We start from the raw sequence: 22,804 nt of genomic DNA on the forward strand, positions 1-22,804 counted from the left end.
TACAAACAAATATATATATAAATTATTATTATTATTTTTTCAGGTTTAATTTTTTTATTATTATTATTCTGAGATAAATACATCATGCATTCTATTCTATATGTTTTTTTTTTTTTTTTTTTCAATTTTCAATAAGTCAAAACCACTAATCATAGAGTAGCAAATTTTTGTCTCGATTGATCTTGATGGATAAAAAAAAATGATCCTATTCTCGAGATTTACTTTTGCTTCAATGGTTATGATCTAGGTTTCAAAAGTCTCCTTCACCCCTTAATTTGTATATTTGTAAGGTATGTGCTGATTATATTATGATACTCAAGTAAATTTGCAAAATTAATTCTAACAAGAGTAATTTCTTAGAATATAGAATGAGTTACAATTCATTTCTTCAGTCTCTCCTCTCATATTTTTTATTTATTTATTATAATGGGGCTACTTTTAATCCTCACAAATCAAAACCCAAGGTCACAATCAACTAAATTACACCAAAGTTTTCACTTACAGCTTGTTCATTTCTCCCCTTTTTAACAATATCTTAGTATGAATCAGGATCAAGTAAGATATCCGACACCATCATATGTTGTTATGGGAATGGGACACTGATCTTGATCGTGACTCCTTTATTATCATCTTATAAAGTAACTCAAGATTTTTTTTTATTATTATTATCGATAAGCTAAGACTATAAAGGGCCTCATCGCCTCACGTGATTTATTAAAAGAGATTATGATTGAAAATTGGTCCTAAAGGAGGATCTGATACAATTCAGCTGTAATATTAGATAGAGAAAGATTATTTTGGATCTTATAAGTGACAACTATTCAATGGTTGAAAGAAGGTCGCTTGGGTTGACACCAACATTGCCCTTATCAATAATGGACAAAACTCTCATGAAAACGAAAAATGAAAGTTCCCCACCAGGCAGCCGAGTTTTGATTTGACTTTTAATAAGCATATAATCGACCAAAAATATAAGCATCCTTGTGGGCAACGATCCTTCAATTTTTTATCTAATTAATTGAATTGTGTGATCATGTAGTTTTTATATTAGTGAAATTACACCTTGAAATTCCATCCATAGTTGATTTTTTTGTATTTGTTCATTTTAATAGAATGAAAAAGACAACAACAAAAAAAAAAAAAAGGCAATTCCTTGTTTTCAATTTCATATGTTTATGATAAAAAAAAATGATTTATTTGACTTTTTTTTTTTTCAGACTTTTTCATTTTTTATAGTCATCTAGTGTTAGGTTGAAGATGAAGTTTTTTAAGGATAGTGAAAAAAATATGTATCAAAAAATCCCTTTTAAAAAGATATGGACTCTTTAGTACTCACTTTATCAAATATTAGCGTAGACAAGATTTTTGAAGTGAAAATATTATAATTACCCTTTCAACTATTTTTTAAGTTTAAAGAGTCCTGTTTATTTGAGAATATTTGAGGTACTCCTATATTTTAAAATTACGTACATGCACCTTGATTATGATAATCCCTTATAGATCAATGAAAAAAAATATCCAAACGAAAAAAATAGAACTCTTCTTTTCTTTTTTTCAAACCTAGTAATGTTTAACTCATGTAGATGATGATGACTACAACAATGATGATGATGGAGAAGAGTATGGTCATCATCATCATCAAACTGATTTGGTCTACCTATATTAGATTTATTAAAATATAAAAATAATTTTAAACAATTAAAATATAATTTTAAATTTTGACTTGGATGTTCGTCAAATTGATTCAACAAAAAAATTATCAAGTCAGGTCAAATATGATTAAATTGAATTTATAATAATTTTTAATAAATAAAAAATTATTTTTATTTTTCAAATAAATATTAATAACCAAATAAATCGATCAGGATTTTTATTTAACTGTGTATATTTTTAGATGAAGTTACTATTGAAAAGTTGTTATAAGGGTATTTCAAGTATTTTCATAGAAAAAAATCTTCAAAAAATCCTTAATAGATAAATATTTTATAAAGTAGGAATTTAAATGGTCCACATTATTTACGGTAAATTACATTTTGACCTCTTGCAATTTAGCAAAATTTCATTTTGACCCCCTAATATTTTGAGAATTGCACTTACCTCCCTTCTAGTTATCCAAAGGGTTGACTTACCCCCTTCCATCCAATTTCCATCAAATTTACTGTTAGATTTGTTTTATAAAATCCAATTTGCCCTTTTAAAATGTTATTTCCTTTTATAAATAAAAATACGACTATGAAAAAATGGGTTCAATGAATGCTTAGATGGGTAAATCTTAATTTTTGTTTTAAAATTTAGTTTTTTAATAAAAATAAAAATAAGAAGATAAAATAGTAAAAGAACATCTGACTTTAAACCCTATTAGTGAAAAGGAAGGTAAATGCAATTATCAAAACATTACGGATCAAAGTGTAATTTACCCTATTATTTATTAGATGACTATTTTCAAGCTAAAATCGCTAGTTTCAGCGGTTTCTAGGATTTTTACATTCAACCACGTCTGTCCTTATCAACAAATTTGAGATATTTTATAAATTTTAATTCGTCACATCAGAAATATGTATCTTACAAACATTTGGTGACGGTCGCACGTTGAATATTCAAAATTTTATTTTATAACTTTTATTTATTGTCTCCTTCTCCATTGCTTTCTGCCCCCATCCAGTTGAATAGTTTACTTAATCGATAGAAAAGTCACTCAAGGTTAGAAAAGTCAAAAACAAAATATATATATATATATATATATATATATATATATATATATATATATATATATATATATATATTATATTAAGATAAGCCTGAAGTAACATCAAAATGTACATTTTGATTGTGTGATGCACACTTAACATTTATGATTATGTATGCATCACATCAAAATGTAAAAATCGATGTGTATTCCAATGTTAATCACACATGAGTCTATATATTATTAACAATTTGGTTGAATGAGATATAATTTATAAGATAGGAATCATGACTGCGTCATCGGATTGTCATTATATGGTTAGATTATAATTTCCTTCAAGTTCCTACTTACTCCAAAAGAAAAGAAAAGAAAATTTATGTGAAATATTGAAAAAAACTTACTAGTTGCAGATCACCATTGATCATACTCCATCACTAAAAAAAATCTTGTTTTCATTCTATTGAAATAATTATACTCTAAAATTTTAAAAAAACACAACAGCAACAAAAATTAGTCATTTTGAAAGTTCAATGAGTCAAATTAGTAACATTTTTCTATTTTGAAAGTTACACTTTTTAATAGTTCAAATCTTTTATATATATATATATATGGGAAATGTTCAGCAACAAACATTTTGGCAAAACATTTTTCAAAACATGGGTTAGAGATCTTAAAATGGGCTGATTTTTGGTGAGGATGATCTCTACGCTGAGGAGATCATCATCACCAAAAATCAGTTCATTCCAAAACTTCTAACCCCATCAAAAATGATTTACAAAAAATGGACGGTCCACAATTTTTCAACTTGTAAACAGGGACTAGAAGTTTTTGAATGGGCTGATTTTTGGTGAGGATGATCTCCTCACCGTAGAGATCATCCTCACAAAAAATCAGCTCATTCCAAAACCTCTAACTCATGTTTTGAAAAATGTTTGTTGCTGAACGGGACCCTATATATATATATACTTTGTAAAATAGATACTTTGTAAGCTTAGGTTACAACGAGTGAGTCCCAAGAGTCATGGTTAGGTGAAAGGTCTCCGATCATGTTCTACTCTTAATGAATATTACAAAGAAGACGACTTTGGAAAGAGATATATGTATGCCCTCTTCTTTAAGATAGGCATCTTTTGACTTTTGAATGTTTATTTGGTACTGTATTACAAATCTAAAGTTGATCAATCAACCATATAGAATATCAGCCAGTGGGCCACTTTTTTCCATGATCATTGATAAGGTGGGGGCCGATCAAATGATCATGATCACCCAATCGATAAACTTCCCTTTGATCTTATATGGCTTTATCCTTGATTCTTCTAAGCTACTTTTTTAGTTCTCAAACAAACCACATGGAAAACTTTTGCACAATTAAACAAAAATATCACTCTTTTCATTTTGAAGAAAATATTACAAGGATGTTCCCTGGATTTCTTATTATTACATCAAACTGTAGTGCTCGCCACGTACGATACAAGCCATACCGTTGCATAAGATTCACAATGCATGACATACGACATTAATTTACTCAACCAAAGCACACTCTGCATAATTTATATGGGAAAAAGAACAGACACTTAACAATAGGCATCAGGGTTCTCAGTGAGGTAGGTTTCAATAACCTTGTACATGGCCATGGCTTTCTCTTTTCCACCCTTAATTTCCTCTTCTTTGATTTCAGTACCTTCCTTGCAATGGTAATGGCTGGTTGTCTTAACTTTGCATCCTCCATCAGCAGTAGCCTCAATCTTAGCCTCGTAAACAACCAATTCAACGCCGTCCTTCAATGCATCACCTTCAAACATAGTGTATTTGCAGTAGAAGTTCTCTTTGTCAAGTTCGTTGATCTTATGCTTAACATGTTTCAAGTGACTACCTGCATAGATAAATCAATCATGGTCATGTTACAATATATATTATGGTAGAATTTTAGATCATGTTTGGAGAACGCCTTCTAGTGTGCACAAATTTGCTTTTGGTGTACAATAACGTTTGGTGAAGATCTAAGAAAGGCTTCCTGCTTTTTTCAATTCCGTCCTATGTGAGAAACTAAAAAAATTTAAGAGATTTATCGGGCAAATCGACCTAGCTGTTGCAATTTTAAGCCAAAAACTGCCTTACTTTATGGTACTCTTTTTCGAAGTAAATGACGACCCCCAAAATGTTTCTATTCGTAGAACGCACCACAATCTGATACATCGATTATCTAACTTTTTTTTTCTTTTTTTTTTTTTGTAAATATTGGGTTACACCCACACCTTGGATGGGACTAATCCTTATAGTCGCACACCCTAACTATACAACGAGAAGGGGCAAACCCGCCTGTATCACTAGTTTTACCGCTAAGCCAAGCCATCTAGGCTGGGTTAACACCTATCTAACCTTACTATTTAATTCATATTTTGTGTAACTTACTTTCACTGAAATTGATTTGTTTGATAGTTCCAACCCCTCCATCTCCTTCGATTATATCGACACTCTTAATGGCGTGAGGCATGAGCTTGGGCATGAGGCCATGGTCAACAAACAAGGCCTTGAACAGCCTAGATGCTTTGATATGGCAAGTCATCTCATGAGTATAAGTGGTGATACCCATCTTCTCTTTAAGAGAAATATAAAATGATCTAAGAAGAATAACAAGAAGGAGATTAGGGATGAATTGGCTTAGGAGTGAGTTGTGAAGATGATGAAGAGCATTGCTGTTATTTATAGAGTTTAATGAGATGGGGATACATCGGGTAGAAAAAGTCTTCAAGTCAATGTTGATCAATTCTAGCTACCCTTCTATTATTTCCTTATAAAAAATTTAAAAAAATGCATCACCGAAAGTACGATTATTTAAAGAGTGCTGATTTTCTAGCTAGTAAGTCTTCACTCGTGATAGAGAAGACTGAGCTTACAGATTTGAGCAAAACGTAGCCCAAGGCCCAAGATTCCCAATTAGTCGGATAAATTAACCCAAGCCCACCCAATACTAACTGTTTTGGGTCAGTGGAACACAAGTAGGTTATACTTGCTCTTAGCTGGTAAAAAAGACCCGAAAAAATGAGATAAAAACATAGAGATGGAGTATAAGCCCAGAAAAATGTGGGCCAAGTACAAAAGCCCATTCATTTTGGGGTTGGTGGGGTAATTTAAATTGGTTTTTAGGAAACTTTAGAGTGGGTACTCATAGAAATATTTTTTTATTCACATTGGACCAGCTGTTAAGTCTATCTTAATAACTTGGAATATCCTATTTGAATATCCAAGTTATTCCTAAACAAATAAAAGATAAAATAAAAATATACAACTTGGTGAGAATTTCTATTATTTTTTCTAATATTTTATTTGAAATAATGATTTTCTGATTCCCCCATGCTCTACTAACGTGGCTTGTGCTAGAATCATAATTTTTCTTCAGGATACAAAACACATATATTTACAAGGATGTGCAGTTGTGTATGTTGAGGAAATTGGGATACATCATGAAGTTACTCATATGAAGCAACAACATTTTGATCTGATCGATGATCATTCATGGATAAGTTATTTATGATTCTATTCTTGACGATTTCTCTCTGTTAAATGGTTATGATCAAGGTTCCTAACATCCACTATTTCCAATTTTCTCACTTTTTTAAAACCTTTAATTTGAAGATTTTCAACAAATTGGGTTGTAATTGATCATCATTTCACGTGATCAAGTAAATTCATGTGGACCCTATCAATCTCCATATAAGTAGACCACAACATGTTTGATTCTCCTTGTCATACGATATTATTGTACCAAATTGTAATTAATAATATTATTTATAAGAGAATGCTATTGTCAGCTCAAGTAGACACTTGACCTGAGATCCAGACCGTTGCATCATCCTTTTCAAAATGTATGATGAGAATATTAGAACCATCCATTATTTGGGGGATGAAGGTGTCCAGGGTTGAAACTAACACTGTTCTTATCCATAATGGACAGAACAGCTTTATTAGAAAACTGTTTTAAAATAGAATAAAGAAAATATGAAAGTGACCAACGAGGCGGCTAATCTTTTATTTGACTTTGAATAAAAAGAATCAATAATAATAATAAATAAACGCGTTTCTGTGGGCCATGACATGGGTCATTCTTCAAATTATCTTTATCTTTGTTTAGAACTTAGAAACTTGTGATCTAGTATTTTTTAGGTAAATGATCGAGTATATAGCAAACTTATCGGCAGATGATGGTTATTCGGATTTATAAGTCAATCTGAATGGTGAATTTACATCTCAAAATCGATCGATTGGTGATTTATAGGTGATTTTTCTCCTATAAACCCATCTCAATGGGATATCCTAGTCACCTCGTTTTGAAGATAGTTAAAGTTAAAAATCACATGGCAAATTGACTATCAAATATACAAATGAGATGAGAGAAAAAAAATCATAAATTTTCTAAAGATTAATATTATTATTTTAGAAGTCAATTTTTATTTATTTATTTATTAACTAAGGTCTTAATGTCTCTTAGAACACCACAACTAATCCTCCAGGCACCTGCAATCCCATTCCCCTCCATGCACTAGGTAATTTTTAAGATAAATCCTTGAGGCTAGTCTCTAAGTTGGGATTCAAACTCAAGACCTCCAGTAAGTATTTTAAAAATTGAATCGGACTGAGTTGGACCAGACTCGCTAGCTTATGTGAGTTGTGTCAATTATAAAACTTGATTTCTAAATTATCAATTGGATTGTCTGGTTCAATTGGTTTAACTGGTGACCTGACCAGATTTGTAAACCGATCGATCTAGTCTTTGTGATTTTTGATACATCCCTCCAAGATTTGGTGAAGTTTGAATTCTCTCTTGTATTTTGAAATTGATGACATGCCCCTTTCACCAAGAGTTTTCTCTTATAAACTAATGAAAAATGATTTAACTTAGTATGATTTTAATTGTCCCTAAATAAATTGTCATGCTGAAAAAATAACATTACAATCCTTTAAAATGCATGCTTCGACATACTAATAAAGTAGACCTCGTTGTTAGCTTCCAAAATTGACACATTAAAATAAATTTTGGTAGTACTAAAAAAAAGACTTTAGACATCATTTTCAAAATCGAACGTCACTTTGGTTCAGAAAATGCTAGCCTCCGGGTTGAGACTCTCCATTAACATGACCCTTGGGATGGAAGAGATTTCCAAGAGGAATGTACCCTAGGAAAATGTGTATCCATCCTAAGAGATCGAATCTGATCTCGAGGAAACCTATGTCTTTTCTTAAATTCTAACAGTCATGTTGATGGAAAGCCTCACCCATGGGTTGAAGTTAGAAACCGATAAGAAACTTGTGTTTTTCATCCCATGTTTGTCGTATGTTGGACACTTTGCCTCATAAATGTTTAACGTTAAAAAATAAATAAAATAGAGAGTTGTTATTGGCACCTCAACATTTACTTAATCATTACACCCTAATAAAAAATAAATAAAATAAAAGGATTCTTCCCTATGCGTGTGAAACTTAAGTCCAAATTCTGGTTTTGGTACACTACTCTTTTTAATTCCCAAAACATGAATTTTGAGTGAATTCGTTAATTCTATAATCAATGAATTCACTGGTTTTGGTACACTACTCTTTTTTATTCTCATTTCTATGTAATGTTTGCATGGTGTGTTTTAATCTCTAATTGAGAAGTGATAAATAATTTAAGAAATTGGGGTGTAATAAGTAAAATTTGGAGTGCAAATAGAAGCTCTAGAAAAAATAAAATAACAACAATTTGAACACCTCTATATATATTTATTTGTTTCGCACAATTAAAAGAAATATCACAATACGGGACTTATCATTATTACATCCAACTATAGTGTTGGCCAACAAAACAAACCATACCGTTGCATAAGACATACAACATTAATTTACTCAACCAAGGCACACTTTGCATAATTTATGGGAGAAAAAACACACTTAACAATAGGCATCAGGGTTCTCGGTGAGGTAGGTTTCAACAACCTTGTACATGGCCATGGCTTTCTCTTTTCCACCCTTAATTTCCTCTTCTTTGATTTCAACACCTTCCTTGCAATGGTAATGGCTGGTTGTCTTAACTTTGCATCCTCCATCAGCAGTAGCCTCAATCTTAGCCTCATAAACAACTGATTCTACGCCACCCTTCAATGCATCACCTTCAAACATGGTGTATTTGCAGTAGAAGTTCTCTTTGTCAAGTTCGTCAATCTTGTGCTTGACATGTTTCAAGTGACTACCTGCATAGATAATCAATCATGGTTATGTTACAATATATATTTTGACAAATATATTATGGTAGAATTTTAGATCATGTTCCGAGAACGCCCTGTGGCATGCACAAAATTGCTTTTGGTGTACAACAACGTTTGATGAAGATCTAAGAAAGACTTCCTGCTTTTCAATTCCATCCTATGTGGGAAACTTAAAAAAACTTTTAAGAGATTAATCACTGACCTATCTGTTGCAATTTTAAGCAAAAACTCCATTACTTTATGGTACTCTTTTTCGAAGTAAACGACTTAAATAACCTCATAATGTTTCTATTCGTAGAATGCACCACAATCTGATACAACGCCTATCTAACATTTTTTTTTTTTTTTTAAAGGTATGGGATTACCCCCACACCTTTTGTGATGGGACTAGCCCCTAAAGTAGTATACCCTGACTCCACGAAAATTTTCCAAAATGTATCAGAGTAAGTCAGGAGGTCACCAAGTTCTAACACGAATAGAAAGGGCATACTAGTTTTATTTCTAAGCCAACCCACTTAGGCTGGGTTAACATCTATCTAAACTTCTAGTTCATGTTTTGTAACTTACTTTCACTGAAATTGAGTTGTTTGATGGTTCCAGCCCCTCCATCTCCTTCGATTATATCGACGCTCTTAATGGCATGAGGCATGAGCTTGGGCATAAGGCCATGGTCAACAAACAAGGCCTTGAACAGCCTAGATGCTGAGATGTGGCAGGTCATTTCATGATGGTAAGTGGTGACACCCATCTTCTCTTTTAGTGAAATATAAAAATCTAAGAAGAATAACAAGAAGGAGATTAGGGATGAATTGGCTTAGGACTGAGTTGTGAAGATGATGAAGAGAATTGGTGGCATTTATAGATTTATTAGACGCCTTGGGTGTAAGAAGTCTTCAAGTCAATGTTCAATTCCTGACTACTGCTCTGTTTTTTATAATATAGACGTGCTCCACCAAAAGTCTAATATTCTTATTTAAACCTTCATCTACGAAAGCAATCGTTTTTCTTCAGTTGTTGGTCCCTCTCTGAAGTCTGAATTCTAGAAATTCAACTTGATTGAGAAGACTTGGCTTAATAATTTGGGCCAAAGGTAGCCCAAGCATCCCAATTGGGATAAAAGTTGTATATGATCCTATTCTTGATGATTTCTCATTGTTAAATGGTTACGATGATGGTTCCTCACATCTACTTATTCCAATTTTCTCACTCTTTTAAAACATTTAATTTGAAATTTCCATCCAATTGGGTTGTAATTGATCATCATTTCACATGACCAATTAAACTCATGTGAACCCTATCAATGTTTGATTCTCCTTGAACTTTTTTATTTTACCATAAGATATTATTGTACCAAATTGTAATTAATAATATTTATAAGAGAATGCTATTGTCAGCCCAAGTAGAACCTTGACCTGAGATCCAGATCGTTGCATCATCCTTCTCAAAATGTATGATGAGAATATTAGAACCATCCATTGTTTGGGGGACGAAGGTGATCAGGGTTGAAACTAACACTGTTCTTATCCATAATGGACAGCTTTATTAGAAAACTATTTTAAAATAGAATAGAGAAAATGAAAGTGACCAACGAGGCGGCTAATATTTTATTTAATTGTCTTTGAATAAATAGAATCAATAATAATAAATAAACGCGTTTCTGTGGGACATGACATGGTTCACTCTTCAAATTATCTTTATCTTTGTTTAGAACTTGGAAACTTGTGATCTTGTATTTTTTAGGTTATATGATCGAATATATAGCAAACTTATCGGCAGATGATAGTTATTTTGATTTATAATTAAGTCATTCTGAATGGTGAATTTACACCTCAAAATCGATTGATTAGTGATTTATAGACGATTTTTCTCCCAAAAACTTATCTCAACAGGATATCCTAGACACCCCGTTTTGAATATATTTGAAGCTAAAATCACTTGTCAAATTATTGACCATCAAATATACAAATGACATGAGAGGAAAAAAAAAAAACATAAATTTTATAGAGATTAATATTACTTTTTTTAGAGGTCAAGAATTTTTTTTTTTTAACCAAGGTCTTCATTCCTCTTAGAGCACCCCAACTAAGCCTCCTAACACTTGCATTCCCATCCCCCACCATGCACCAAGTAATTTTTAAGATAAATTATTGAGGCTTGCCCCTAATTAGGGACTCAAACTCGAGACATCCAGTAAGTTTTTAAAAAATTGAATCGGACTGAGTTGCACCAGACTCGCTAGCTTATATGGGTTGTGTCAATTAAAAAACCTAATTTATATAATATCAATTCGACTGTCTGGTTCAATTGGTTTGATTGGTGACTTGACCAGATTTGTAAAAGGATCGATCTAGCTTTTGGGTGATTTTTGACACATCCCTCCAAGATTTGGTGAAGTTTGAGTTGCCCCTTGTATTTTGAAATTGATGACATGCCCTCTTGACCTAGAGTCTTCTCTTATAAACTAATGGAAAATGATTGACCTGGAACGATTTTAATTGTCCCTATCTATCTATCTATATATATATATATATATATATATTATATATATATATATATATATATATATATATATAATATATATATATATATTATATATATATATATATATATTATATATATATATATTGTTTGATCCTTACTTTGAAAATGGACAATCACTAAACTCTTTTATTTCAAATTCAAAATCCATAGTGAAAATTTTTCTTTTTATTTTATTTAATTCTTAAAATCTACATCCCTAATGATTGTATTTTTGAAGTTAAGGTAACCTGATTTGGGGAAGAAACCAAAAAAATTTACTTGGTATTTCAATGACCAGTCCGATTTTTCAAACATTGCCTCCACTTCTTAGGGTCCGTTTTCTTTAGAATCTTTGAGATTATCTTTCCATTTCAACCCTTAGTTTGATGAAGAGTACAATTTGATGGCTTGAAGTTAGTAATATGTCCATCAAAATCGATCAAAAGGTAAGCTATAAAACTTTTATCAAATTGGTTCGACCACCTTCAGACCATGATCAAATTTGGTCAGATCAACTGTGTTTCTTAAAATATAGGAAAAATTACTAAAATAGAGATAAAAATTAATTAATTATTAAAAAAAGTATTACTTTTTAACAAATTACAAAAATCAATTTAACAGGCTGAACTATGTAGTGTTTTCTGTAATCGCTCGACTGCCCACAACGTGTTGGGCTGTCCTATGTCATCTAATTGCCTTTGGCTCACGTTATGTGCATTGAAAAAAACACATTTTCCCTAGAAAGTTGTAAGATTCAAATCTTGCTAAGGGTGCATGAACTCAAATGGATTACCAAATTGACAATACAACACCATAGCCTTATAGATTTCATGGAAACACTCAGATCCAATAAAAATAAATAAAAGAACTAATGATTTTTGAACTTGATCCAAGGTTTTGAAAATAGACGGCTACTAAATTCTTAGAACTCCTACATTTAAAATTAAAATGTAACACCAAAAATAAAATTTTAATTTTCTTTTTAAATATATTTAAAATCTTACTAAGTTAGTTAGGCAAACTAGCCTACCCTTTCCATACTCGAATATGAAAGAATCCTAACACATTGGACAGTCCAGCAAATTGAAAACATTCTAAACAGTTCAACGTGTTAAGTCTTTTTTGTAATTTTTTGAAAATTAATACTTTATTAGTAATTAATTAAATAATTTACCCTTTTTTTGATAATTTTCCCAAAAATAAATTCTCCAATGTATTATAATCTATTATAATGAGATAAGGCAGAGTAGAAGAGGTTCGACACCAAAATTTAGATTTCAAAAATGCCCCTCACTTTAACATTTAAACTTAAATCAGGGTCATTTTGAGTAAAAACCAAGCCCACGTCCCTCAAATCATGTTGATTAGTTTTAAATTAGAAAAATATCATTTTAATACTATGTAATCTAAAAATCACCTTTTAATTAATATTTTAAATTACAAATAATCCCTTCAAAGACTTGTGCATTTTCACAAGCCACCTTCTAGTTTATTATAAAAAAAGATTACTCTCACAAAATTAATAATTCACTAATTGAGTCAAAAGTCTCAAAATATAGAATATAAAATATAAAATAGTTGTTTTTCAACATGACAATTTATGTAGCTACAATTAAAATCATACTCATTTCCCATTAGTTTATAAGAAAATAGTTGTTTTCAACCCAAGTTGAAATTTATCCATCAAAATAACCTCTTTTTCAAATGCTTCGACCTACTAATAAACTATACTCATTGTTAGCTTTCAAAATCGATACAGTAAAATAAATTTTGGTAGTACTAGAAAAAAGACTTTAGACATCACTTTTTAAGTGATGTCTATACTTCAGATGAAAAAGTACTTGTAAAAAGGAAGTTTTAGACACCATTTTTTTCCAAAATCGATGTTTAAAGATCAAACGTAAACTAATGTTTAAATCCCTCGTTTTTTTTTTTTCATTCCCTCCTCAGACGAAAAATGCACTTTGGATGTCATTTTTTCAAAAAATGATACTTATTTTTAAAAAAAGTGATATCTAAAATCTTTTATATATATATATATATATATATATGGGCGGTTCAAGGGCCATATGAGAAAACATATGAAAAAACTTTCGTTTTTCAAAATAAAAGTTAGAGGTCTTGGATTGAGCTGATTTTTTGCAAGGACGGTCACTATGATGAAAAGATCATCCTCACAAAAAATCAGCTCAATCAGAAACTTCTAAATCCATCAAAAATGATTTACAAATTAGTGATAAAAATTGGTAAAAAATCGACAGTCCACATTCTAAATCACTTTTAATGGGGTTAGAAGTTTCAGATTGGGTTGATTTTTTTTTTTTTTTTGGATGATCTTCCCATCATAGAGATCATCCTCACAACAAATCAGCTCAATCCAAAATTTCTAACCCATATTTTAAAATTTTATTAAAAACGAAAGTTTTTACATATGTTTTCTCATATGGCCCTTGAACCTGACCCATATATATATATATATAGTAGTTGCACAATGTTATGACTACGGTTTTAAATGTCATTCCATTCAGTATGTTTCAAACGAAACATTCTGACTTTTCAATTTATCGAGACAAAACACTCTCACAACTGGAACATTCAAAAAATTAGTGAATTCTCAGGAAAATCAAAGTAGAAGGAAATGGGGAAGAAAAAGAAGAAGAAGAAGAGAGAGAGACCTAGATCTTGATCTAGATGGTTGAATGAGGTCACCAGAGATTGCATTGGTTAGATCTTCGATTTCTTCTTCTTGTTCGATTATTTTTTTTCATTTGTGAAACAAAGTTCCAATCGAGTTAGAGATTTGAGTGATACATGCTCTTGATTTTGGTCCTTAATGAAAGACAGGGTTATTTAACCAAAAATGCTTATGTTTTGGTAAATATTTGATATACCTTGTGTCTTAGAACTGATTGCATACCCTTGACAATAGTCTTTTGGGTAAGACTTCTTTAAAAACCTTAATTTAATATATTATATGTTTTGTATTGTTTTGTGTTTGTTTCGATGTCATTTCGATTTTTTGAAACGCCAAACCGAAACGAGATTTTAAACCATGGTTATGACTGTTTGAAGAAAGCAAGCTAATGCACAAAATTTGCGTAGAGAATTAAAAATATGGCTGACATCGAGAGTTATTCCTAAGGATTTCATAGAAAAATGAATCTCTATTAAATTTGTAGGAAAATGTTAGCCTCAACTCAACTGCGGGGTTGAGAGTTGGGTTGAGGCTCTCTATCAATATGACCATTGGGATGCTAGGGATTCCCAAGAAATGCATCCCTAGGAGTTCATCTCTAGGAAATCTATATTTTTTTCTCCTTGAAATCCTATGGTAATGTTGATGGAGATCCTCAACCATTGAGGTTAGAAAAGTCCAAATTTGTATGGAAAATGCTAGCCTCCGGGTTGAGGCTCTCCATTAACATGACCCTTGGGATGGAAGAGGTTTCCAAGAGGAATGTACCCTAAGAAAATGTGTATTCATCCTAAGATATTGGATCTGATCTCGAGAAAACCTATGTTTTTTCTCAATTCCTAACAGTCATGTTGATGGAAAGCCTCAACCATGGGTTGAAGTTGGACATCGATAAGAAACTTGTGGTTTTCATCCCATGTCTGTGGTATGTTGGACGCTTTGCCTCAAACATGTTTAACATTAAAAAAAAAAAAAAATGAAAAAAATGAAAAAGAGAGAGCTGTTATTGGCACTTCAACATTTACTTAATTATTACACCCCAATTAAAATAAATAAAATAAAGGGATTCTTCCCAACGCGTGTGCATCAAAGTCCAAATTCTGGTTTTGGTACACTATTCATCTTAATTCCCAAAACATGAATTTTGAGTGAATTCGTTAATTCTATAATCAATGAATTCACTGGTTTGTAATGTAGAGAAAATAATTGGAGCCGTTTCTATGTAATGTTTGGTGGTGTGTTTTAATCCCTAATTGGGGAGTGATAAATAATTTAAGAAATTGGGGTGTAATAAGTAAAATTTGAGGTGCAAATAACAGTTCTAAAAAAAAAAACAACAATTTGAACCCCTCTATATATTTATTTGTTTCGCACATTTAAAAGCAATATCACAATAGGGAACTTCTTATTATTACATCCAACTATAGTGTTGGCCAACAAAACAAGCCATTACCGTTGCATAAGACATACAACATTAATTTACTCAACCAAGGCACACTTTGCATAATTTATGGGAGAAAAAACAGACACTTAACAATAGGCATCAGGGTTCTCAGTGAGGTAGGTTTCAACGACCTTGTACATGGCCATGGCTTTCTCTTTTCCACCCTTAATTTCCTCTTCTTTGATTTCAACACCTTCCTTGCAATGGTAATGGCTGGTTGTCTTAACTTTGCATCCTCCATCAGCAGTAGCCTCGATCTTAGCCTCATAAACAACCGATTCAACGCCACCCTTCAATGCATCACCTTCAAACATGGTGTATTTGCAGTAGAAGTTCTCTTTGTCAAGTTCGTCAATCTTGTGCTTCACATGTTTCAAGTGACTACCTGCATAGATAATCAATCATGGTTATGTTACAATATATATTTTGACAAATATATTATGGTAGAATTTTAGATCATGTTCCGAGAACGCCTTGTGGCATGCACAAAATTGCTTTTGGTGTACAATAACGTTTGGTGAAGATCTAAGAAAGACTTCCTGCTTTTCAATTCCATCCTATGTGGGATACTAAAAAAACTTGTAAGAGATTTATCACGACCTATCTGTTGCAATTTTAAGCAAAAACTCCCTTACTTTATGGTACACTTTTCGAAGTAAACGACATAAATAACCTCATAATGTTTTTCAAAATGCATCAGAATAAGTTAGGTGTCCACCAAGGTCCAAACACACAAATAGAAAGGACATACCCCAATCACCAGTTTTATTGCTAAGCCAGCCCACTTAGGCTGGGTTAACATCTATCTAAACTTACTATCTAGTTCATGTTTTGTAACTTACTTTCACTGAAATTGAGTTGTTTGATGGTTCCAGCCCCACCATCTCCTTCGATTATATCAACGCTCTTAATGGCATGAGGCATGAGCTTGGGCATGAGGCCATGGTCAACAAACAAGGCCTTGAACAGCCTAGATGCTGAGATGTGGCAGGTCATCTCATGATGGTAAGTGGTGACACCCATCTTCTCTTTAAGAGATATATAAAATGATCTAAGAAGAATAACAAGAAGGAGATTAGGGATGAATTGGCTTAGAAGTGAGTTGTGAAGATGATGAAGAGCATTGCTGTTATTTATAGATATATTAGACGCCTTGGATGTAACAAGTCTTCAAGTCAATGTTCAAATCCAGACTACTACTCTGTTTTTTATAATATGAACATGCTCTACATTCTTATTTAAACCCTCATCTACGCAAGCATTCGTTTTTCTTCAGTTGTGGGTCCCTCTCTGACGTCTGAATTCTAGAAAGTCAACTTGATTGAGAGGACTGGGCTTAATAATTTGAGCCAAAAGTAGCCCAAGCATCCCAAGTGGGATAAAAGTTACCAAGCCTACTCAATACTAATTGTTTCGGGTCAGTGTAGCCCAAGTCATTTAATTTTTCAAAGAAAGCCTCCATCAGCCCATTTATTTTTCAGGTACTAAAAGTAGGTGACTTGCTGTTTACGTTGGTAGAAAAGCCCAAAAAAATGTGATTCAAAATTTCTGATAGAGTTTAAGCCCATAAAAATGTGGGCCAAGTACAAAAGCCCATTCAGTTGGTGATGGTGGGGTGACATATCGGTTTTTAGGTATCCCTCAAGTGGGTACCCATACCCATAATGAAGTTTTTTATTCACATTGGACCAGCTGTTAGGTTTATCTTAATCGCTTGGAATATCTAATTTGGAAATCCAAATTATTCAGCATATACATACAAAATAAAAGATAAATTTAAATATACAACTTGGTGAGGTTTTATTTATTTATTTATTATTATGTCGGTGTGGGATACACTACCCACACCATGTTTGACTCTCCTTGATTTTTTTTTTTTTTAAACATATAAACAAGTACATTATTATTTTACTAAATTGCAACTAATTATATATTATTTACAAGATATTGGTTTTATCAGCTCCAGAGGACCCTTGACCTGAGATCCAGACCATTGGATCATTCTTGCAATTTATGATGGAAATCTTAGAACCATCCAATGTTTGGGGGACAAAGGTGTCTAGGGTTGAAACTAACACTACCCTTATCCATAATGGAGGAAACAGCTATATTAGAAAATTATTTAAAATAAGAAAAAAAACAAAAATGAAAATTGCCAACGAGGCGGCTCAAATATTTTTTTGACTTTTAATAAACAGAATCAATAATAATAGATGTACGCATTCGAGTGGGCCATGACCTGTAATGAGATGGGCCATTCTTCAAATTATCTTTATCATTTGTTAGAGCTTAGAAACTTGTGATCTTGTAATTTTTAAGCTCTTGCCGAATATATAGCAAAATTTATAGATTATTTTTCTCCCCAAAACTCATCTCAACATGAATATTTGAAGAGTCGTGATAATTTGACCATCCCATGTGGTAAACTCGATCGACTACCTGACGTGACAAGTTCGGAACTATAGATTTGCACTCCTTAGGATACACAGTTCTATTGAGGTACACTTTCTATGGAGAACTGCAATTGTGTATCCCGAGGAGCACAGATCTATGATTCCAAAACTTGTTACATTAGGGTGAGGGTAGTCAATTGAGTTTGCCACTTAGGGTAATCGATCATCACAATTCATATTTGAAGCTAAAATCACTTGTCAAATTGACCATTAGCATATTTATTGATCAGAAATTAGAAGAGGAGCTTTTTTAACCTCTAATTAGGTTTGAAGCTGTCCATCAAACATACAAATTATACGAGAGAAAAAAGTACAAATATTTTAGACACCAGTATTACTGTTTTAGAGGTCCATTTTCTTCTTTGTCTATAATAATAATTATTATTATTTTGAACTGACACAATGTGAAAAAAAACTCACATTAGATGGTCCAAAGCCATCAAATTTCATAAAATTTGACCAATCAAGGTGTCAATTTTTTTCATTGTTGAATTTTTTTCAACAGGCAGATATTGTCAAATTAATGGAGGATGGGAGAACTTCGAAGCCATCAAATCTTATGAACCTTAAAAAATTCAAGACCGTCAAAATTTGATTTCTAAAATTCATGGGCCTTAGCCCATCAATTTTTCTTGTCGAATTTTTCAATTTTCACGTAATGTGAGGTATCTGGACCTGTTAGGGCCTTGGCTGGTCCTCAGGACATCCTCTCCCCCATCTTGCACCAGTTAATTTCTGGGATGTGTCCCTGAGGGAGAGCCACATCACATATCCACGAAATCCCCTTCCTTTAAAAATTGTAGGTCATGGACTGTCTATTTTCAAAGTCTTCATCAGACTTATAAAAATACGTTTTATTTCTTCTATTTTTTATTTTAAATCTGATCTACACATTGATCCATACAAGGCTGAGGTGTTAGATCTTGTTTTCAAAATGTCAATCTCTACTACTTCAATGCCACTAGAGGCAACTCGTATTAAAAAGGATCCACTCCCCATCAACGAACAATTGAGGCTCACTATCAACATGACCATTGGGATTTCAAGAAAAAAAAACAGATCTCCTAGGGATATATTACTCTTGGGTATCCCAAAGAATCATGTTGATGGCGAGCCGATGGGTTGAGGCTCGCCTTTCCCAAGCAAAATGTATCTTAGGCAAAAGTGCATCCCTAGGAACTGGTGTCTAGAAAATCTGGTTTTTTTTTCTTAAATCCTACTAATGGTCATCTTCATGGAGAGCGTCAACTAGGGCTGGGAATGGATTGGGTGTAGGTCAGATGAAGTATATATCCATATCTTTATCCAACTCTATATCCAAACATCCATATCCTTTTTGTTACCCATTTGCACTAAATGTATCCATATCCAATTATTTATCCAAATTTTGAAAGGATATCCAACTTGTACCCAAATTTCAAGTGGACTCATTGTAAAGTTGAAGAAAGAACCTTAATTTTGACTTATACATATATTTTATTATGAATTTACTGTATTAATTAAACTCAGATAAATGGATGTTTGGATTGGATAGTACACATATCCATATTCGACACTAGAACATTTTTCATAATTTTACAAGAATTCTTTATTAGATTAAAAAATTATCCACATACCTGAATAACTTGGGTCGGATGAATCGGGTAAATGGATAATATCCGACCCATTGCTATCCTAAACCTTAACCACGGGTTGAGTTTAGGAAAGTCCAAATTTGTATGGAAAATGCTAGCCTCACCAACGGGTCAAGGCTCTCCATTAACGTGACTGTTGGAATGGCAGGGAATCACAAGAAAATTGTATCCCTAGGAAAATTTAGACATCTTCTTTAGAGAGAGCATCACATTCCATCTGACTCTTGTCAATCTCCCCATATTCTTCTCGACTACTGTTACTTTAATTAAACACACACCATAAATTGGTTTGATTCGCTCAATCAAAAGCAATATCACAATAGGGGACTTCTTATTATTACACCAACTACATTGTTGGCCAGATACAATACAAGCCATACCGTTGCATAAGACACACAATGCAAGACACACAACATTAATTTACTCAACCAAGGCACACTTTGCATAATTTATTGGAGAAAGAACAAGCACTTAACAATAGGCATCAGGGTTCTCAGTGAGGTGGGTTTCAACAACCTTGTACATGGCCATGGCTTTCTCTTTTCCACCCTTAATTTCCTCTTCTTTGATTTCAACACCTTCCTTGCAATGGTAATGACTGGTTGTCTTAACTTTGCATCCTCCATCAGCAGTAGCCTCGATCTTAGCCTCATAAACAACCGATTCAACGCCACCCTTCAATGCATCACCTTCAAACATAGTGTATTTGCAGTAGAAGTTCTCTTTGTCAAGTACATCGATCTTGTGCTTCACATGTTTCAAGTGGCTACCTGCATAGATAAGTTATGTTAGTAAATTTTGACATATATATATAGGGGCGGTTCAAGGGTCATATGTAAAAACATATGAAAAAATAATGATTTTTCAAAATATGGGTTAGAGGTTTTGGATTAAGCTGATTTTTTGTGAGGATGGTCACTATGATGAGAAGATCATCCTCACAAAAATTCAGTTCAATCAGAAATTTCTAAATCCATCAAAAGTGATTTACAAACTATTGACAAAAATTGACAAAAAATCGACGGTCCACATTCTAAATCACTTTTAATGGGGTTAGAAGTCTCAGATTGGACTGATTTTTTTATCGGATGATTTTCCCATCGTAGAGATCATCCTCACAAAAAATCAGTTCAATCAGAAATTTCTAAATCCATCAAAAGTGATTTACAAACTATTGACAAAAATTGACAAAAAATCGACGGTCCACATTCTAAATCACTTTTAATGGGGTTAGAAGTTTCAGATTGGACTGATTTTTTTATCGGATGATTTTCCCATCGTAGAGATCATCCTCACAAAAAATCAGCTTAATCTGAAATTTATAACCCATATTTTAAAATTTTATTAATGTTACATTGTTTTTACATATGTTTTCTCATATATGTCCCTTGAACCTGACCCATATATATATATAAAAACAATGTTTTCTCATATGTCCCTTGAACCTGACCCATATATATATATATATTATGGTAGAATTTAGATCATGTTTGAGGGCACGTTTTGTGCTCAAAATTGCTTTTGGAGTTCAATAACGTTTGGTGAAGATCTAAGAAAGGCTTCTGCTTTTCAAATATTCCATCCTATGTGGGAAATTAAAAAAACTTAAAGGCTTTTTTTAAAATAAATAAAATTATATGCTCTTTTTTGAAGTAAATGACTAAAATTACCCCATAATGATTCTAGAGAAATTTACTAAAACGGTACACTTTTCATGATTAATTATCAAAACGGTAAACTATAGCAATTAATTCTGAAAACGGTAATTTTATCATTTTTGGAATTAATATTTTTTACTAAAATGGTAAAAATAGTAAAATATAAATTTTTTTACCGAAAATACCCTTTCTTGTTTTACATATGTATTTACCATTTTAACCTTAGAAATAAATTAAAATCCAACTAAATCTTTCTCTTCTTTTTAATCTTCCCAACACTAAATAGAAATATGAAAGAGGAGAGGATTTTTTCGGAATTTTTGCCAAAAAATAAAAAAGGGTATTTTTGGTAAAATAAATTTACATTTTACCATTTTTACCGTTTTGATAAAAAATATTAATTCCGAAAATAGTAAAATTACCGTTTTCGTAATTAATTGCTATAATTTACAGTTTTGGTAAATAGTCGAAATGTGGTGCATGTTTTGGTAAATTTGACATGATTCTATTCCTAGAACGCACCACAATCCAATACAACACCTATCTAACTTTTTTTTTAGAAGAATGATGAATGCACACAGTAAATCATACGCAGTCTATACATAGCTGATGTGGCAAGGGCACAGAACCTCATAACTTTTTCTTTGTGTATCCCAAAGAAAAAATCTATGGTTTTATGCCTTTGCCACGTCAATGACATCTGATTTACCACATGCATTCATCACGACACTTTTTTTTAATATCGGGTTATCCCCACACTTTTTTGGATGGGACAAGTCCTTACAGTTGCACACCCTCACTCCACAAAAGTTTCCCAATATGTATTAGAGTAACTTTGGAAGCCACCAAGACTCAAACACAAGACTAGAGGAACGATACCCCTATCACCAGTTTTACAGCTAAGCCAACCCATCTAGGCCGGGTTAACATCTATCTAATTCTAAACTAACTATTTAATTCATGTTTTGTAACTTACTTTCACTGAAATTGAGTTGTTTGATGGTTCCAGCCCCTCCATCTCCTTCAATAATATCGACGCTCTTAATGGCATGAGGCATGAGCTTGGGCATGAGGCCATGGTCAACAAACAAGGCCTTGAACAGCCTAGATGCTGAGATATGGCAGGTCATCTCATGAGTATAAGTGGTGACACCCATCTTCTCTTTAAGAGAAATATAAATTATCTAAGAAGAATAACAAGAAGGAGATTAGGAATGAATTGGCTTAGGAGTGAGTTGTGAAGATGATGAAGAGCATTGCTGTTATTTATAGATTAATGAGATGGGGATGTACATCGGGTATAAAAAGTCCTCAAGTCAATGTTGATCAATTCCAGCTACCCTTCTATTATTTTAAATGCACCACCAAAGTCTGATTATTTAAACCGTCATCTACGAAAGCTGTGGGTCCTCTCTGAAGTCTGATTTCTAGAAATTCAACCTAACAGGGAAGACCGGGATTACAGATTTGGGCAA

At 32.5% G+C, this 22,804-nt stretch overlaps 4 protein-coding genes across 4 annotated transcripts; all 4 read right to left on the reverse strand.

The window, feature by feature from the left end:
* Positions 1 to 4,054: 4,054 nt before the first annotated feature.
* LOC147383465 (major allergen Pru ar 1-like) lies at positions 4,055 to 5,371 on the reverse strand. The gene is made up of 2 exons (XM_086428191.1): positions 5,099 to 5,371; positions 4,055 to 4,559 (listed from the first exon to the last, which is right to left on the reverse strand). The coding sequence occupies exons 1-2, from the start codon at positions 5,277 to 5,279 to the stop codon at positions 4,261 to 4,263; spliced, it is 480 nt and encodes a 159-aa protein (XP_086284317.1). The 5' UTR covers positions 5,280 to 5,371; the 3' UTR covers positions 4,055 to 4,260.
* A 3,042-nt stretch (positions 5,372 to 8,413) lies between these two features.
* LOC147383466 (major allergen Pru ar 1-like) lies at positions 8,414 to 9,765 on the reverse strand. Its single transcript, XM_086428192.1, has 2 exons — positions 9,493 to 9,765; positions 8,414 to 8,910 (listed from the first exon to the last, which is right to left on the reverse strand). The coding sequence occupies exons 1-2, from the start codon at positions 9,671 to 9,673 to the stop codon at positions 8,612 to 8,614; spliced, it is 480 nt and encodes a 159-aa protein (XP_086284318.1). The 5' UTR covers positions 9,674 to 9,765; the 3' UTR covers positions 8,414 to 8,611.
* Positions 9,766 to 15,466: 5,701 nt separating this feature from the next.
* LOC147383467 (major allergen Pru ar 1-like) lies at positions 15,467 to 16,700 on the reverse strand. Its single transcript, XM_086429339.1, has 2 exons — positions 16,427 to 16,700; positions 15,467 to 15,969 (listed from the first exon to the last, which is right to left on the reverse strand). Exons 1-2 carry the CDS (start codon positions 16,605 to 16,607, stop codon positions 15,671 to 15,673), a joined length of 480 nt encoding a protein of 159 aa, XP_086285465.1. The 5' UTR covers positions 16,608 to 16,700; the 3' UTR covers positions 15,467 to 15,670.
* Positions 16,701 to 19,975: 3,275 nt separating this feature from the next.
* LOC147383468 (major allergen Pru ar 1-like) lies at positions 19,976 to 22,571 on the reverse strand. Its single transcript, XM_086429406.1, has 2 exons — positions 22,306 to 22,571; positions 19,976 to 20,441 (listed from the first exon to the last, which is right to left on the reverse strand). Exons 1-2 carry the CDS (start codon positions 22,484 to 22,486, stop codon positions 20,143 to 20,145), a joined length of 480 nt encoding a protein of 159 aa, XP_086285532.1. The 5' UTR covers positions 22,487 to 22,571; the 3' UTR covers positions 19,976 to 20,142.
* Between the last annotated feature and the right edge of the window lie 233 nt (positions 22,572 to 22,804).

Source organism: Akebia trifoliata, chromosome 16 (genome assembly GCF_017979445.1).
Source record: "Akebia trifoliata isolate Shusen 1 chromosome 16, ASM1797944v1, whole genome shotgun sequence".
Classification (NCBI taxonomy): Eukaryota; Viridiplantae; Streptophyta; class Magnoliopsida; order Ranunculales; family Lardizabalaceae; genus Akebia; species Akebia trifoliata.

Bases quoted from the DNA above. Each gene is read 5' to 3' on its own strand.
- LOC147383466 (XM_086428192.1), bottom strand. From the start codon at position 9,673: ATGGGTGTCACCACTTACCATCATGAAATGACCTGCCACATCTCAGCA. The intron at 8,911-9,492 runs GTAAGTTACAAA...TTATCTATGCAG, and splicing joins ACAACTCAATTTCAGTGAAA to GTAGTCACTTGAAACATGTC.
- LOC147383468 (XM_086429406.1), bottom strand. From the start codon at position 22,486: ATGGGTGTCACCACTTATACTCATGAGATGACCTGCCATATCTCAGCA. The intron at 20,442-22,305 runs GTAAGTTACAAA...TTATCTATGCAG, and splicing joins ACAACTCAATTTCAGTGAAA to GTAGCCACTTGAAACATGTG.
- LOC147383465 (XM_086428191.1), bottom strand. From the start codon at position 5,279: ATGGGTATCACCACTTATACTCATGAGATGACTTGCCATATCAAAGCA. The intron at 4,560-5,098 runs GTAAGTTACACA...TTATCTATGCAG, and splicing joins ACAAATCAATTTCAGTGAAA to GTAGTCACTTGAAACATGTT.
- LOC147383467 (XM_086429339.1), bottom strand. From the start codon at position 16,607: ATGGGTGTCACCACTTACCATCATGAGATGACCTGCCACATCTCAGCA. The intron at 15,970-16,426 runs GTAAGTTACAAA...TTATCTATGCAG, and splicing joins ACAACTCAATTTCAGTGAAA to GTAGTCACTTGAAACATGTG.